This window comes from Drosophila albomicans, chromosome 3 (assembly GCF_009650485.2).
Source record: "Drosophila albomicans strain 15112-1751.03 chromosome 3, ASM965048v2, whole genome shotgun sequence".
NCBI classification, from domain to species: Eukaryota; Metazoa; Arthropoda; class Insecta; order Diptera; family Drosophilidae; genus Drosophila; species Drosophila albomicans.
This window is the reverse complement of record NC_047629.2, coordinates 28089036-28104285: the sequence shown is the minus strand read 5'-3', so window position 1 is coordinate 28104285 and position 15250 is coordinate 28089036. Positions and strand designations below refer to the sequence as shown.

The window sequence follows — 15250 nt, the reverse complement described above, 5'->3', positions numbered from 1 at the left end:
GCGCGTTTTTAACCGCGTCGATACAAAAGTCACAAAAGTGACCTTAATTGCCAACAAGTCAACACTTGGTCATATCGCAGGCTATTCTATTACTCTTGTTGTATGCAAGTGTGTGTGTATATGGCGCCTTTTATCTAACTAATGCACAATCAAGGCCCCAGGCACGCATAGACAGAGACAAAATTTATTGATAGCGACATTAATACCACAAGTTTTGTAAATTGTTGCTGGCGAGCAAATTGCGTATGAATTTTAAAGTTGGCTGCAATTTTTATTTTTTTATTTTTTTTCTGCGACACAGCTACACGCAATGCTTGCGATTAAAATCTAAATCAAATTAAGTCGCTTTAAAAGCATATGCAAAAAATCAAAATAAAAAAAAATAACTTGGCCAACAATGCAGCAGCGGCAGCAGCAGCAACTGAGAGAATTGGCCAGAAGAAAAATACAACAAAACAGAAAAAAAAGCAACGCACCACGCGCAATTTTATGCTGTATTTTGAGCCGAGGCGTTTACTATGATCTAATAAAATGCCAGAGCCAAGAGCCCAGATCACTGCGCGAAGGTGGGGCCAATTGCAATGGCAATAGACTACAGATGCTGTTTGCAGGTTGCGAGAGAACAGCTCGAAAACAAAAGAGAATTGCCAACGAACTGACAACTGCCAACTGAACAAAATCCAAAATACGAACAGTCATCAATTTTTCTTCAGGCAATCAGTCGCTCAGTGCTCGGCACTCTGCTCTGAATTCGACTTCGACTTCGACATCGACTTTGCTTTTCCTAGCGCAGTGCGCAGCAGCAGCAGCAGCAGAAAATATATATTTTCGTTTTCTATCGATCCATTTGACTTTGCTTGACGTGCATGTATGTGTGTGTGCGTGAGTTGTATTTATATTGCGATTTTTTTTTGCTTTGATTTTTCTGTCGCCAAACTGGTGCGTGGCTGCTGCGCATGCGTGTGAGCCAAAACTGACCGAACGTATATAAGCGATTATAGGGCCGGGCTGGCCAACAGTCAGCCGCGTTGCTCTACATCGAGCGAGCGTTGCGTGTGTCGTGTGTGCCGAGAATTTGTTTGACAACACTCGAAATTCGTATCGAATACTTAACGAAATATCAAGTATACGCGCATACTTCGAAAGGACATTCAAATTGTGCCAAAAACAACAAGGATTACAATCACATCGTGTGCATACCGTGAATTCAAGTCAATTTCTTATCCATTCACAAGGATTTAGTGCCATTAACTTCATATCACAAGGTGGATTATTTAATCTGTCCAGAATAAGTGAAAACATGAAGGTGGGTCTACGAACTTCGAAGAACTCTCTGAAACACTCAAGCATGGGATTATTTGTTTTGTTGTTTGATAACTGAATGTGAAATTTGCTATACCAACCAACGCTAAATGCATAATAAATTAAGTTTCACATTTTCTCAAGTACTAAAAATCAATCAAATCAAAGTGCAACTTAAAAGTTTCTTTTATAATGTTGAACACGTAATACAAATCGGATATTTTAAGAAACGATAGGAACATAAGTTATTTTAAAGTTTATTAGGATATCAAATTAAACAATTATTCAATGAAGTATTTAAAAATAAAAATTTCATGACAGTATTATAGTTCAATATATATTCTCATTTAATTAAAATACTTGAAGATGTAGTTTGGAAAGTGAAGCGTGACAAATATTTGACAAATCAAATTAATTTAATTTATAAACTTATTAAATACATTAAAAATAATAATTATTGAACTTTAAATTAAGCAACATGTATCAAATTAAATGTGTTGAATATTTTTAATTCTCAAATTACTAAAATCACTACTACACTAAAATGTGAAACTATTTTTTAAAATGGAAAAATAAAAAAAGTCCTTAGTTTGCTTTACTAGTATATTTTTATTGTTAACTATTTTTACTGTTACTTGCAAACATTTTCTGAAGATTTGCTAAACCAAAACTGGAATTCTGCAAATTATATATTTTAATGCAAGTTTCTTTTTATTTATTTTATCATCTTATTATTAGTAAAGTTCGCAAAAATTATTATCTCAACAAATATTCAACAAGAAGACATTTTTCTTTTGTTTTTAGTTTTCAAATGATTCTAAGAAAAATCTTAAAAATACATCTGTTTCTTAAGCGACTAATTTACTTATTTAAATACTTAAATTGTTTCAATTACTATTCTATTTTTGTTTTTATTTTATAAGCAAGTATTTACAAATCGGAGTCTGTTAAACAACTAACATATTCATTTATTTCAATTTAATTTCAATCTATTATGAAATTTTTTAATAAATTCAAATTTCTTTCTTTTAATTTAATTTTAATCCATAAACTAGTAACTTAAGCTTTAATCACTTTCTAATGTATTTTAAATCTGCTTTTAATATATTTTATTCCCAAATTATTATTCTTTTGTTTAATATCTAAATATTTGAATCTCTTCAATAACTATTCCCAACAGCTTCATCTTTTTATGCTGCTGAGCCTGGTGCTCAGCTCGGCGCTGGCAGATCCCTCGCCCACAATACCGCCCTGTGTCCATGCGAATGGTGCCATTGGCTACTCGTATCCAGCGCCAGAAGTCAAGTTCTCCATAACGCCCGGCGTGACCAAGTACACTCAGACACCGGCCACATCCAGCTACTCGGAGAATGGTCACCTACTGCACGCATCCGTTGGCAGCGGCGTTGCATCTTACGAATCCACTGCTGGGTTGGCAGGATACTCACATGGCGGCATCACCCAGATCGACAAGTATGTGGCTCCGGTGCAGAAATCGCTCTTTACGCCCTCGACCGAGTATGGCGGACCGGGGATTACCTATGCGGATAGATCGCCAGCTGCCAAGTATGCCACAACGGTGCCTTCGGGCATTGAGCTCAAGAGTCTCGTGTCGCCAGCTTTAACCAAGACTGTGCTAACAGCTCCCAAGCTTGAAGCTGGCTATTTGCCAGCGGCAGCACCTGCCTTGACTAAGGTTTCCACCTACTCAACTCCTGGCTACTCTTACAGTCAATCCACGCCAGCCGTCTCCAAGGTGGCCACTTACACCGCACCCTCGGCCAGCAGTGTGCCCTACTTGTCGCCCAAGGTGACCACCAAGGTGGAAACTTACACCTCTCCGGGCTACACTTACTCCAAGGCCACGCCTGGCTTCTCCAAGGTGGAAACCTACAGCTCGCCTGGCTACAGCTACTCGCACTCTTCGCCAGGCATCTCAAAGATTGCCACCTACTCCCCATCGGTTGCCTACGGTGCTCCGGCCATCTCCAAGGTGGCCAGCTATGCTGCCCCCGCTCCCATCTTGACTTCCTCGCTGCTCTCCTCTCACGGCACTGGCTACTCCAGCTCCTATGCGCCTGCGCTCTCCAAGTCCTATCTGCCTGCAGCTCCTGCTCTGGCCACGCCTTACCTTGCTGCCCCCGCCAAGGTAGAGAGCTATGTGGCGCCAGCAGTCGCTAAGATTGCCAGCTATGCTGCTCCAGCCATTTCTACTTATTCGTCAGCTCCTGCTCTGACCAAACTCAACACTAACTATGGTGCAAGTGGCTCTGGCGCCGTTTCCCATCAATATGTCTCCAAGCCCGCCGTGGCCACCTATGCAGCTGCTCCCGCTGTGACCAAGATTGCCAGCTATGCTGCGCCAGCCATTAGCACCTATTCCACGGCACCCGCTGTCACCAAGATTGCCAGCTACGCCGCGCCCGCAATCTCCACTTACTCCGCTGCTCCTTCTGTGGCCAAGGTGGCAACTTACAGCCAGGCTGCGGATGTCTCCCATCAGTTCATCTCCAAGCCCATTGTGGCTGCTTATCCAGCCAAGGTGGCCAGCTACGCAGCGCCAGCTGTGGCCACTTACTCGACAGCTCCCGCTGTCACTAAGATAGCCACCAGCTATGGCAGCACAGGACACGGCGCAGTCTCCCATCAATACGTCTCAAAGCCAGCTGTGGCAACTGTGGCCAAGACTGTCAGCTATGCTGCTCCTGCTGTTTCTACATACGCCACAGCTCCTGCTATCACCAAGGTGGCCAGCTATGCAGCGCCAGCTATTTCCACTTATTCTGCTGCTCCAGCTATCACTAAAGTGGCCACCAGCTATGGAGCCAGCGGACATGGCGCCGTCTCTCATCAGTATGTCTCGAAGCCAGCTGTGGCCACTTATGCAGCTGCGCCTGCTATTGCCAAGGTTGCGAGCTACGCTGCACCCGCCGTGGCCACTTACTCCACTGCCCCAGCAGTCACCAAGATTGCCAGCTATGCTGCGCCCGCCATCAGCACTTACTCCTCGGCTCCCGCCATCACCAAATTGTCCACTTCGTATGGGGCTTCGGGTCACGGTGCCGTCTCGCATCAGTATGTGTCCAAGCCAGCTGTAGCCAAGATTGCCAGCTATGCTGCACCAGCAATTAGCACTTATTCTGCCGCTCCGGCAATCGCTAAGGTAGCCACCTACAGTCAGGCAGCGGATGTCTCCCATCAATACATCTCGAAGCCCATTGTGGCTGCTTATCCCGCAGCAGCTCCAGTTGTGGCCAAGGTCGCCAGCTATGCTGCTCCTGCTGTTGCCACCTATGCTGCAGCTCCAGCGATCACCAAGGTAGAGACAAGCTATGGCAGCTCTGGACATGGCGCTGTCTCCCATCAATACGTCTCGAAGCCCGCTGTTGCAACTGTGGCAAAGACTGTCAGCTATGCTGCTCCAGCTGTTTCTACTTACGCCACAGCTCCAGCTATTACCAAGGTGGCCAGCTATGCAGCCCCGGCAATCTCTACTTATTCAGCAGCACCAGCTATCACTAAAGTGGCCACCAGCTATGGCGCCAGCGGACATGGCGCTGTCTCGCATCAGTATGTCTCAAAGCCAGCTGTTTCCACCTATGCAACTGCACCCGCCATCACTAAGGTGGCCAGCTATGCAGCCCCCGCAATCTCTACTTATTCAACAGCACCAGCTATCACTAAAGTGGCCACCAGCTATGGCGCCAGCGGACACGGCGCTGTCTCGCATCAGTATGTCTCGAAGCCAGCTGTGACTACCTACGCTGCTGCTCCGGCCATTGCCAAGGTGGCTTCTTATGCCGCTCCAGCTGTTGCCACCTACTCAACAGCACCAGCTATCTCCAAGATTGCCACCTATGCTGCTCCTGCCATCTCCACCTACTCGGCTGCACCAGCTATCGCCAAGGTAGCCACCAGCTATGGCAGCACTGGACACGGCGCAGTCTCTCATCAATATGTGTCCAAACCAGCTGTTGCAACTGTGGCCAAAACTGTCAGCTATGCTGCTCCTGCTGTTTCTACTTACGCCACAGCTCCAGCTATTACCAAGGTGTCCAGCTATGCAGCTCCTGCCATCTCCACCTATTCTGCTGCTCCTGCCATCACTAAAGTTGCCACCAGCTATGGAGCAAGTGGCCACGGCGCCGTCTCGCATCAGTACGTGTCCAAGCCAGCTGTGGCTACCTACTCAACTGCTCCAGCTGTGACGAAGATCGCCAGCTATGCTGCACCAGCTGTGGCCAGCTATGGAGCCACAATCTCCAAGAGTTATTTGCCTGCTGCGCATGCAATCGTCGCTGCCCCAGCGCTCACTCCAATCGTCAGCAAAGTGGCGACTGGCTATGCTGCATCTGGTCATGGTGCCGTCTCGCATCAGTACGTGTCCAAGCCAGCGATAGCCACAGTATCCGCTGCTCCGGCTATTGCCACTTATGCTGCTCCAGCTGTCAGCCACATTGCAGCAGCACCTGCCATTAGTCACATTGCTGCGGCACCCGCTATTGGCCACATTGCCACAGCTCCTGCTATTGGAGCTAGCTATGCCAGCTCTGGACACGGCGCCGTCTCACATCAATATGTTTCAAAGCCAGCGTTGGCTGCTGTTTCCGCTGCTCCAGCATATCACACTCTTGGCCAGGGCTACTCTGTTGGCAAACTGGGTCTTGGCCTTGGACTTGGCTACGGCGCATCTGGCCATGGTGCACTCACCAAGCTTACAACGGCACCTGCTGCAGCTCATGGCTATGCCAGCAGCACAGCTTATGGCATCAATTCGGGTAAGTGACATTGTATTACATTTCAGTATGGTAGTTACCGTAGTTACAAAATTTTATTCAAAGCATCATCTACTACTTTATGATGATGGCATGTCCTGAGTTTGCAATTATTTATATGTTTAAAAGCCTAAGAGTCAAAATCATTATTAAAAAATATATACCTTGGTTCTCGTTAAGAGAAACATAGATTTAAAATGATCACAGAAATATGTAGTATCAAAAATAATTTCAATTAAATTTATTGAACTTCAAATAAATTTGAAAATAAAAATTGTAAATGTTCTAATTTTGAAAAAGTAAATACTCACAAATTAATGACAAAACTATTTTTAAAAATTGTTTAAAAACGAGGTTTTTGTTGTTGTTAAAGGTGTCAGAGCGAATTATTTAAATTAAAACATAAATTTAGATTTGTTTTTGGTATTACAAAAGCTTTACAAATAAACGTCTTAATAGTATGAAGCGTATATTCTAGATTGTAAGTTAGAGAATGAACGGCGTGAACGAACCTTATAAAACTTCTAAAAAAGAGCCAATTTTTATACCCGCTACCCATAGGGTAGAAGGGTATTATAACTTTGTGCCGGCAGGAAATGTATGTAACAGGTAGAACGAAGCATCTCCGACCCTATAAAGTAAATATATTCTTGATCAGCGTCAACAGCCGAGACGATCTAGCCAAGTCCGTTTGTCCGTCTGTCCGTCCGTCCGTATGAAACACTGGATCTCAGAGACTATAAGAGATAGAGCTATAATTTTTTTTCGACAGCATTTGTTATGTTTGCACGCAGATCAAGTTTGTTTCAAATTTTTGCCACGCCCACTTCCGCCTCCGCATATCAAAAAAATCGAATAACAAGCGTAATTTTAAAGCTAGAGTTGCGAATTTTGGTATATACTATAACTACTATAGTAGTTATGATTCCTGAAAATTTGCGATCAGATAAAAATTGTGGAAGTTATTAAAGAAATACTTTTGTATGGGCAAAAACGCCTACTCACTAGGGCTCTTAGTTGCTTTGGCCGACAATCTGGTACATTGTGCCGTCTATGGTATATTTTGAATGGTTTACTATATCGATATACCAAACATACCATTTGGTGTATTTTTAGAATTTTTTAGTATTTTCGGTATATTTTGAAAATAAAACCGCAATATTTTGCCTTTATTAAAAATGGGTAGCGGGTATCTCACAGTCGAGCACACTCGACTGTAACTTTCTTACTTGTTAATAAACAACTTACTTATTGTTGCATACGTACTTACAGGTAAATTAGGCCTGGGAGCAGCAGGTGGACACGATGGCTCTTACTACGGTGCCATATCATTGGGTCACGCTGCTGTGTCGCCAGCCCTCACCTACCATGGAGCACTGTCTCACGCCGCTGGTGGTCTGGCGCATTTGGGTGGCGCTCCATTGGCCGACTACAGTCTCGGTCATGGCATTGGACAGTTTGGAGCTGGATTCAATCGATATGCGCCCAGCGTATCAGCATTGAGTGCCCACGCCCCACTGTCATCCACAGCTTATCTGAAGTCAGCGCCGGTGGCTCAACATGGGCTGCTGAAGGTGTTGCCAGAGAAGCATCTGGAGCACTTTGTAAGTTCACAACAAATACCAAAAAGTTTAAACGATTACAACTCTGTGATTTGGCAGGATGCTCATCCGCGATATGCCTTCGAGTATGCTGTGAACGATCCTCACACGGGCGATAATAAGCATCAGCGAGAGGAGCGCGATGGTGATGTGGTCAAGGGCGAATACTCTCTGGTGGAGCCCGATGGCAATGTGCGCACCGTCAAGTACTACGCCGACTGGGAGACGGGCTTCCATGCTGAGGTGATCAACAGTCGTGATCAGGGCAAGGTTGTGGCCAAGCGTCAGACGGCGGCCAAGTCGTGAGGTAAACAAACAATACAATTTTCCAAATAGTCACAAAACCACTCACTCCACGCCCAACTCAATCTAACCTCAATCTTTTGCAACTCAACCTAACATCACTCTCCACAATTCCTTTTATCTCCCCATACAGCGTGTCTCTTGATCAGTGATTTGTTTTGTTCGCCACGCAACTGTAAATAGCCTACGATTCAATATATTTTTTCTCATTAAACATTAAACGTATTTATGAACAAACTCCACAACGACAAGAATTAGACAGAAAGAAGAGGGCCGCCATCTTGCACCACCACGTTCCCCCGTTACCGTAACCTTTATAATTACCGTTATCGTTATCGCTACTCATTATCTCTGTCTTTCTTTTGTGCTCATGTGATAAGCTTTTCCAATTGAACTGCTTGCGCTGCTCTATCCCTCTCTTCTCTCTATCTATCACTCACTCTCACTCCGCCTCACTCATTACACTACACGTTTCCGTAAAAGTGTGCGCACACACATACATACATACGTCTATATGTATATATACGTGTATATATTGTGTAAATTGTAAATTGAATAAACGAAAAACATTTTAGAACTTTACTCGGCCGTTTTTTTGGATTTTGCAAAATTTACAAAATATTTTAAAGGTTTCCAAAAGTAAGTGACAATGTAGAGTGGGGGTGCAACAATGCGTATATGTAATATTGCGTATACGTATCGTTATCATTTTTGGTTTATGTAAAATTATGAAAATTTTTATCAAAGTATTTCTATATTGCAATAACATGACATATTACTATATACAATGTGATAAAGAAATTATAAAACTGATATTACAGATCAGAATAAAATGTGCTGATGGACAATTTATTTTCAAAATGTATTATTTGTGATAATGATTTTAAACAGTTTCTGTAATATATAATTCATTCACGAAGATATTATTCTAATTAATCCACCAGGAACACAGACAAATAAAGTGACTTGAATTAATATACAATATTTAAAAAATTCTCTATTGAATAATTTAATTTTTGCCGCTATATTCGCAAATGGAGCTATTACAAGGTATGTACATATGTATGTACATATATCCATCTGACAAAAATTTTCATTTGCAAAGTCAAATATAGGGTAATCTTTAAACTGAATATCCAATTTATACACAGCAATAAATAAACACTCCTTGGCTTAATTTGGCTAAATATTTATTGTACGTACCATAATTTTTCTTAAATAGTGGATTAACACGCAAAATGAAGTGGTAATTGTATAATAGCACTAATACATAATAAGTTGTTGTACTGTTGTAAACGTAAAAAGAAGTTCAAGCAGATAATCACATATACCTTTGTTTTGTTCCTTACTCAACCAAATACGAGTACATCGTGAGTCTAATACTATTTCAAAAGTTGGCCTAAAATGCGCGCCGCAAATCCCCGCTAATGAAGAGGCCAAAGTCCGTGGGCGCAGCCCGATGTGGATGCCGAGAGCAATAGGCATGGAAGATATGTCTCAACAAGCGGCTGCCCTGCAGCTCGATGTGCGATCGCCGCTGCTGAGCACTCTCGCCCAGCTCCAATTGAGCGAGCAGCCACTGATTCTTCAGGCCATGCAGTTGGGCCTCGAGTGAAGTCAGTTGACTGCTGGACTCGGGCTGCGGCACATGCAACGGCTCGAGAGCGGCAAAGCTGCGACACAACTCCGATCCCTGCAACTTAACGCGAATTTGACGTTCCTGCCGCAATGCCTGATGCATCAGATTCAATTCCCGATTCGAGCTACGCGTTGAGCTTGTCACACAGGCGCTATCCACCTGCTGCTGCTGCTGCCAATGCTGCTGAGCCTGCTCCAAGCTGTTCAGCTTCTCGGTCAGCGTGTCGAGCGCATGCTGCAACGTTGCCTCCTTCGAGAGGAAGCATTGTTCCAGCTGCTCCACGCCCTCGGCCAGCTGGGTGAGCGTCTGGCAATGATCCTGACTCAGCCGATGCAGCTGCTTCTCGGCCATCTCTTTGCGAACTTGCATCTCGGAGTAATCCTGCTGCTTCATCTTGGCCGCTAGCTTGAGCGCTTTGATTTCCTTTTCCCGCTCTGCAACTGTCAGCTCCAAGCACTTGACATCTTCATAGTGACGCTTCACTTGAGCGGCTCGTTGTTGCAGTGTATTGAAGGCAGCATGCCGCACGTACTCGGTGTTGACATCCCGCGGCTCCAGCAGCGTCAACAGCTCCTCCAACTGCTCCTCCAGCAGCTGCATGCAACGCTGACTATACACATCCAATTCTCGCTGCTCCGCCTCCTGGTTTGGCGCGAATTTCGTGTAGTTCAAGCAGAGTATGCGCCAGAGCTTCTCGTGTGCAATGCCGCCATTCGACTCCTTGCTGGCTTCTCTCGCCGAGATGCCCAGCATGCTGATGAGTGCTCCCAGCGCCTCGTTCGCCTCCAGAATGCGCTGATAGCGAGCACATTGCATTCCCGTCCAGGCGGCTGCGGTTTTATTTCCACTCATCTTGCGCTGCAACTTCTTCAGCTTCTGCTTAAGCGCACAACTGTGTTCCATCAGCAGCTGCATGCAGTGGAACGATGCAGTCTGCTCATCGCCCAGCTGTATGATGGTGTGCAATAATCCTGCATTCGCATTCACTGCATCCATGCCCGCCTCGTAGACTTCAATCAGCGCATTATACAGCTGCTGTTCATCGAGTAACTCAACCAATGTTTGTGGCGGCATTAAGTTCTGATGCAGCCCATTGATGTAGTGCAGCACTCGTCGTATCGGCTCACAATTTGTGTGCTCATCCAGCTGACCAGTCTTTAGCAACCGCACAAATTCATCCAGCTGCTGTTCTTGGAGCTCCAGATCACTGCGATAGATTGCTGCATGTGTGCACAGTTCGTAGTCACAGTGATTGAGACCGTGACGAAACTGTTGCAGCACCAACTGCAGACTCTTCAGCAGATAGATGCACTGCGCCCGGAAGATGTAACGCTGCACCGAGTATCCCTCGAAGATGGCATCGCGACCTGGGGCAAGGAATCAAATTTAATATTACCAAGATTACCTTTAATACCTAATATATTATTAATTAAAATTTGAAACTAAATTTTTGGCAAAGTCATCAAGGAATAATAAGAATGAAATTATATACTTCATTACTCAAGATGCAAAGTATAAACTTATGTAAGTCAAAATAAATGAATAATACTATGAAGATTAAGCAATATTAATTGTATCTTATTGTTCTTTCAGTAAAGAAATATAAGACCAGATATAAATGTAAACTTTCCGAATAAACACGAATTCTTGTATTCTTATAAAAGAAATTTGCGTATTGCTTACAGAAATTGTATTACATTATATTGAAACTTTAATATGAAAATTAATATATTCAAAAAACTAACCAAATATCCGGGTAAAATCCAAAAAAATATTTTTAAAAAAATGATTAGAACTGCATGTTGACAATTCAGTTGGCAACATTACTACAAATTTTGCGTGAAACACCAATAAAATTTAACTTTAAATTGCTAATCTCAATAAATTTTAAACGATATTTAGCACAATAAAAAAGCTTCGAGCAATTCTCAGTTAAACATAATTTGTAAATAATAATGCTTACCGAATTCACAGGCATTGGGGAACTTCTCGTTGATGGCCTGACAGACAATCTCGAGCTTGTCATTCATGCGCTCCAGCAACAGCATGACGAGCACCACATCGTGCTCGCCACCACGCAGCAAAAACTGCTCGGGCACAAAGGCGAGCACATGTTCCAGATGCTGACCCTGCAGACGCAACTCCACAGCCTTGAGCTGTTGTTCCAGAGCACGTCCATATGCCTTGCTCACGCTGAAGATGTGCTGATAGTCCGCCTGGCTCTGCTGCGATGTTTCCTCCTGCTGCGATTCGTTGGCGCTGCTAAAGTCCTCAATCGAAAGCGTGCCACCATCTGTTTTAAGCTGCAGTTGCTCCTGCAGTTGACGCACCAGATCCCTAAACTTGAGTATGGTTACATCGCGATCGTAGAGACTCTCCAGCGCAGCATTCTTTTGCTGCTCCAGTGACTTCACTTGGCCACTCAGCTTGTCGATTTCGTCACGCAAATCGGACTCGAGCTCTTGATTGCTCTCGATGAGCTGCTCTTGGATTTGTTCGAGTGCCTCCAGTTCATTGACCTCATCCTCTAACAGCTTGACACGCTCCTCCAGCTCTAGCTTAAGTGTGGCCAGCTGAGTGACCATAGACTCAGCGCCAAGCGAAGCATCCACTTGCTCTTTGAGATCCATCATCTGCAGCTCCATTTGATCGACGCGTCGACTCTGCAACTCTTTAATGCTCTTCAACTCGTTAATCTCCGAGTGCTTGGTCTCCAGATCCTTGTGCGTGCGCTGTGCCAGCTGCTTCTCATGGGCCAAAGTGTCGCGCAGCCTGACCACAGTCTCTCGCAATCGCTGATTGTACTGCTCCAAGCGCAGGAACTCGCCAGTTGTCTGCAGCGTTGTCACATTAGTCGATTGCTTCTCATTCTTCGCCAAGTGCTGACCCTCGTTGTGCTCCTCCTGCTCGGCTCGCAGTATCTCCAGATCAAGGCTGAGCTCATCGTTGCGCTCTTGCGCCATTTCCATTTCCATTTGCAGCGTTTCCAGCCTCTCCTCCGCCATTTCCTTATCCAGCGTCAACAACTCTATGCTCTCGGCCACATCATCCAATTCGCGCTTGTATTTGAGAGCAGTTTCCTGTGCCTCGCGCTGCTCGTGACGACAACGTTGCAATTCGCGTTGCAACAACACCTGCTGCTGCATAATCTGTGACTTGAACTCTTGCAGCTGTTCGTTGTGGATCTTGATGCATTCCAGCTCGAGCAGCTTCAGTTTATCCTCGCTCTTCTGCACACGCAACAATTGCAACTCCTCGCGTAGTTGTCGCTGCTCCGGGTTGTCCACAGGTGGCGCCACTGTGCTAGGCGTGCGCAGTGCCGGCCCGAGCGTGAACTGCGGACGCAGTATCTCCAAAAAGCCGGGTTCCACAAACGCAGCCGGTGTCACACGCTTCACGCTGCCGCTGCTCGTTGGACTCATGCTCGTCTTGCTGCGCTTGGGCGCCAGTGCAACGGGCACTGGCATCGCCAGCGTTAGCTGTGCCGTCGAGCTCTGTGCTTGCGCCGTTGTGGGCTTCGGTTGACTGATGCGCGTCGGTCGCAGCTGTGTGTAGGATGTGGAGCGACGCTGATTGCAGGTCAGAGGAGGTGCCCGCAAAGTAGAGGGTTGAGCAGCAACCACAGTGGAGTCAACTGCTACTAGCGTCTTGGTTGCAGGCGTGGCAACCTCAGCTGTTGCTTGAGCAGCCATTTGAGTAGAGTTGGGCGCATTTGCAACTGTTGTTGTTGCTGTGGTAGGAGCTATTAAAGCTGTAGTTGCAGTTGAAGCTGTAATTGAAGCTGTTGATGCTGCTGATGTTACTGATGTTGCTGTGGCTGTTGCTGGCGCTGTTGCCGATGATACTGTTGCTGTTTCTGATACTGCTGCTGTTGTCGGCGTCGTCTGTGCATTGAGAGCAGTTACTGCTCTAGGAATTGAACTGTCAGTTGTAGTTGTAACTGCAGTTAAAGTTGCATTACCAACTGCTGTTGCTGTTGCTTTTGTTACTGATGTTGCTGCTGCTCCTTGTGTTATATTCTTCGCTTCTATGGTCGTCACTTTGGACTCCTGATGGGTCTCCAAAGTGTCGCGTAGGCGTTTAGACTGTGACTGTGCCGATGGCTGCGTGGAAGTAACCCAAGTCTTGGAAGTAGTCAGAGCAAATGTCGACTTCTCTGGCAGCTTTCTTAAGGCTCGACCACCACTCGAGCCGCTGGCCTCCCTCGAGTTATCCTGTTAAGTCATATTAATCAATATTACCAATAATCAAAGCAGACATTCCATGACTCACCTGCTCATCGCTACTTGCTTGTCGACTGTTGCTTCGGCTCCTGCTGCTGCTGCTGCTGCTCAGCCTGACTTTGCTCACATCTCGCTGCATAATGTCGTTGTTGTTATCGCAAATATTATTCTCCAGCTGCTGCTGTTTCTTGTATTTCACTTTCGTTTGCTGCTGCTGCTGCTGCTGCTGTTCAGTGTGTTGCAGCCCTAGCAGTTGCAGATGTTGGGCACGCACAAAGATACCACAGTTGGGGGCACACTTGAAGTAGGTGCTGCCATTAACGGTGCCATTGTTCTTGCCCCTTGGCTCATCGAGAACAACGCCAAACCATTGACCGCCAGCGAATTTCGTGCGTCCCACATAGGCAACCCGTCCAACACTCTGGCCAAGTTGATTCTTACCCGTCACTTGTACACGCTGGCCAAGTTTCGGTTGAGCTGTTGACATATTCATGCGAGAGCTTACGTCATCTTGTGTTGCCTTCTTTTTGGCTTTTTATCGAGCGAACGTTGGCGTGTTTAATCCCAGTTAACGGGGCGACTAACTTAATTTTCAGCAGCAGTTGCAAGTGCAAAAAAAAAAAACCGATGCGTTCGTCATCCATCCGTGACTCCACCCCAGCTGCTTCGACTATTCAACAGCGGTGGCAGCTACGGCGCAGAATCGTAGTGGCGGTGGTGGTTGCAAGCTCCGAGCACGTGCAATTTAATTTCGAATTTTGTGGCGGGGTATATGCAATTTATATGTTATTTGTTGCTGCTAACGAACTCTTGTTATCTTCGTTGTTGTACGTTTCTATTTTTCAGTTTACGTCTCGTGCTACTCGCAACATAGCGAAAATCTTCCTCCTTCAATATAGCTACCAGCACTTCGGCATGACTCTCAGTCATTTGAGACTTTGCAAATGCAATAGAAAATAAATCTGTGATCTTTTTCTTGGAACACTAAACTTACCGGCTCATCCGTCGATCGCTCAAATTCGTGCTCTAGCATATTCAGCAAATTATCGGTTAAATTTGCGGCGGGTTCTTGGCTTATTAATAAGTTGGAATGACTTGGTTCATTCTCTGGCGCCGTCAATGGAGCCGATTCGGCATTAACCAACTGTATTCTTGATTTGTTAATGGGTCGCAAATCTTCGTTGACATCTCGATGGCAATACGGACACTTGCCAATAACCCTCAATGGTTCAGACATAATTACTTTGTGATGTTCACGCTCAGAAAATATAGCTTTTAGATAGTATTGTTGTCATATGAATGTGAGTTAGCTTTGTATATTATTGAACCGATAAAGCATATATTATATGAGCCTGCTGTGACATTACATCTCAGTATTTCAAGAAAGCTACAGTCGGGTGTTCTGAG

At 45.2% G+C, this 15250-nt stretch overlaps 2 protein-coding genes across 3 annotated transcripts; one reads left to right on the top strand and one right to left on the bottom strand.

Annotated features, from left to right (window-relative positions):
- The first annotated feature begins 713 nt into the window (after positions 1-713).
- Positions 714-8553, top strand: LOC117570080 (mucin-19). 2 transcript variants are annotated; one of them, XM_034251520.2, is made up of 5 exons: positions 714-1306; positions 2483-6080; positions 7350-7681; positions 7739-7985; positions 8115-8553. In XM_034251520.2, exons 1-4 carry the CDS (start codon positions 1301-1303, stop codon positions 7982-7984), a joined length of 4182 nt encoding a protein of 1393 aa, XP_034107411.1. In that variant the 5' UTR covers positions 714-1300; the 3' UTR covers position 7985; positions 8115-8553. The 2 variants fall into 2 exon arrangements, with proteins under 2 accessions (XP_034107411.1, XP_051860704.1); XM_052004744.1 differs by lacking the exon at positions 8115-8553 and having other exon boundaries at positions 2483-4765; positions 4928-6080; positions 7739-8091.
- A 601-nt stretch (positions 8554-9154) lies between these two features.
- LOC117568761 (dynactin subunit 1) lies at positions 9155-15174 on the bottom strand. The gene is made up of 4 exons (XM_034249597.2): positions 14838-15174; positions 13893-14779; positions 11584-13834; positions 9155-10987 (listed from the first exon to the last, which is right to left on the bottom strand). The coding sequence occupies exons 2-4, from the start codon at positions 14334-14336 to the stop codon at positions 9381-9383; spliced, it is 4302 nt and encodes a 1433-aa protein (XP_034105488.1). The 5' UTR covers positions 14337-14779; positions 14838-15174; the 3' UTR covers positions 9155-9380.
- Between the last annotated feature and the right edge of the window lie 76 nt (positions 15175-15250).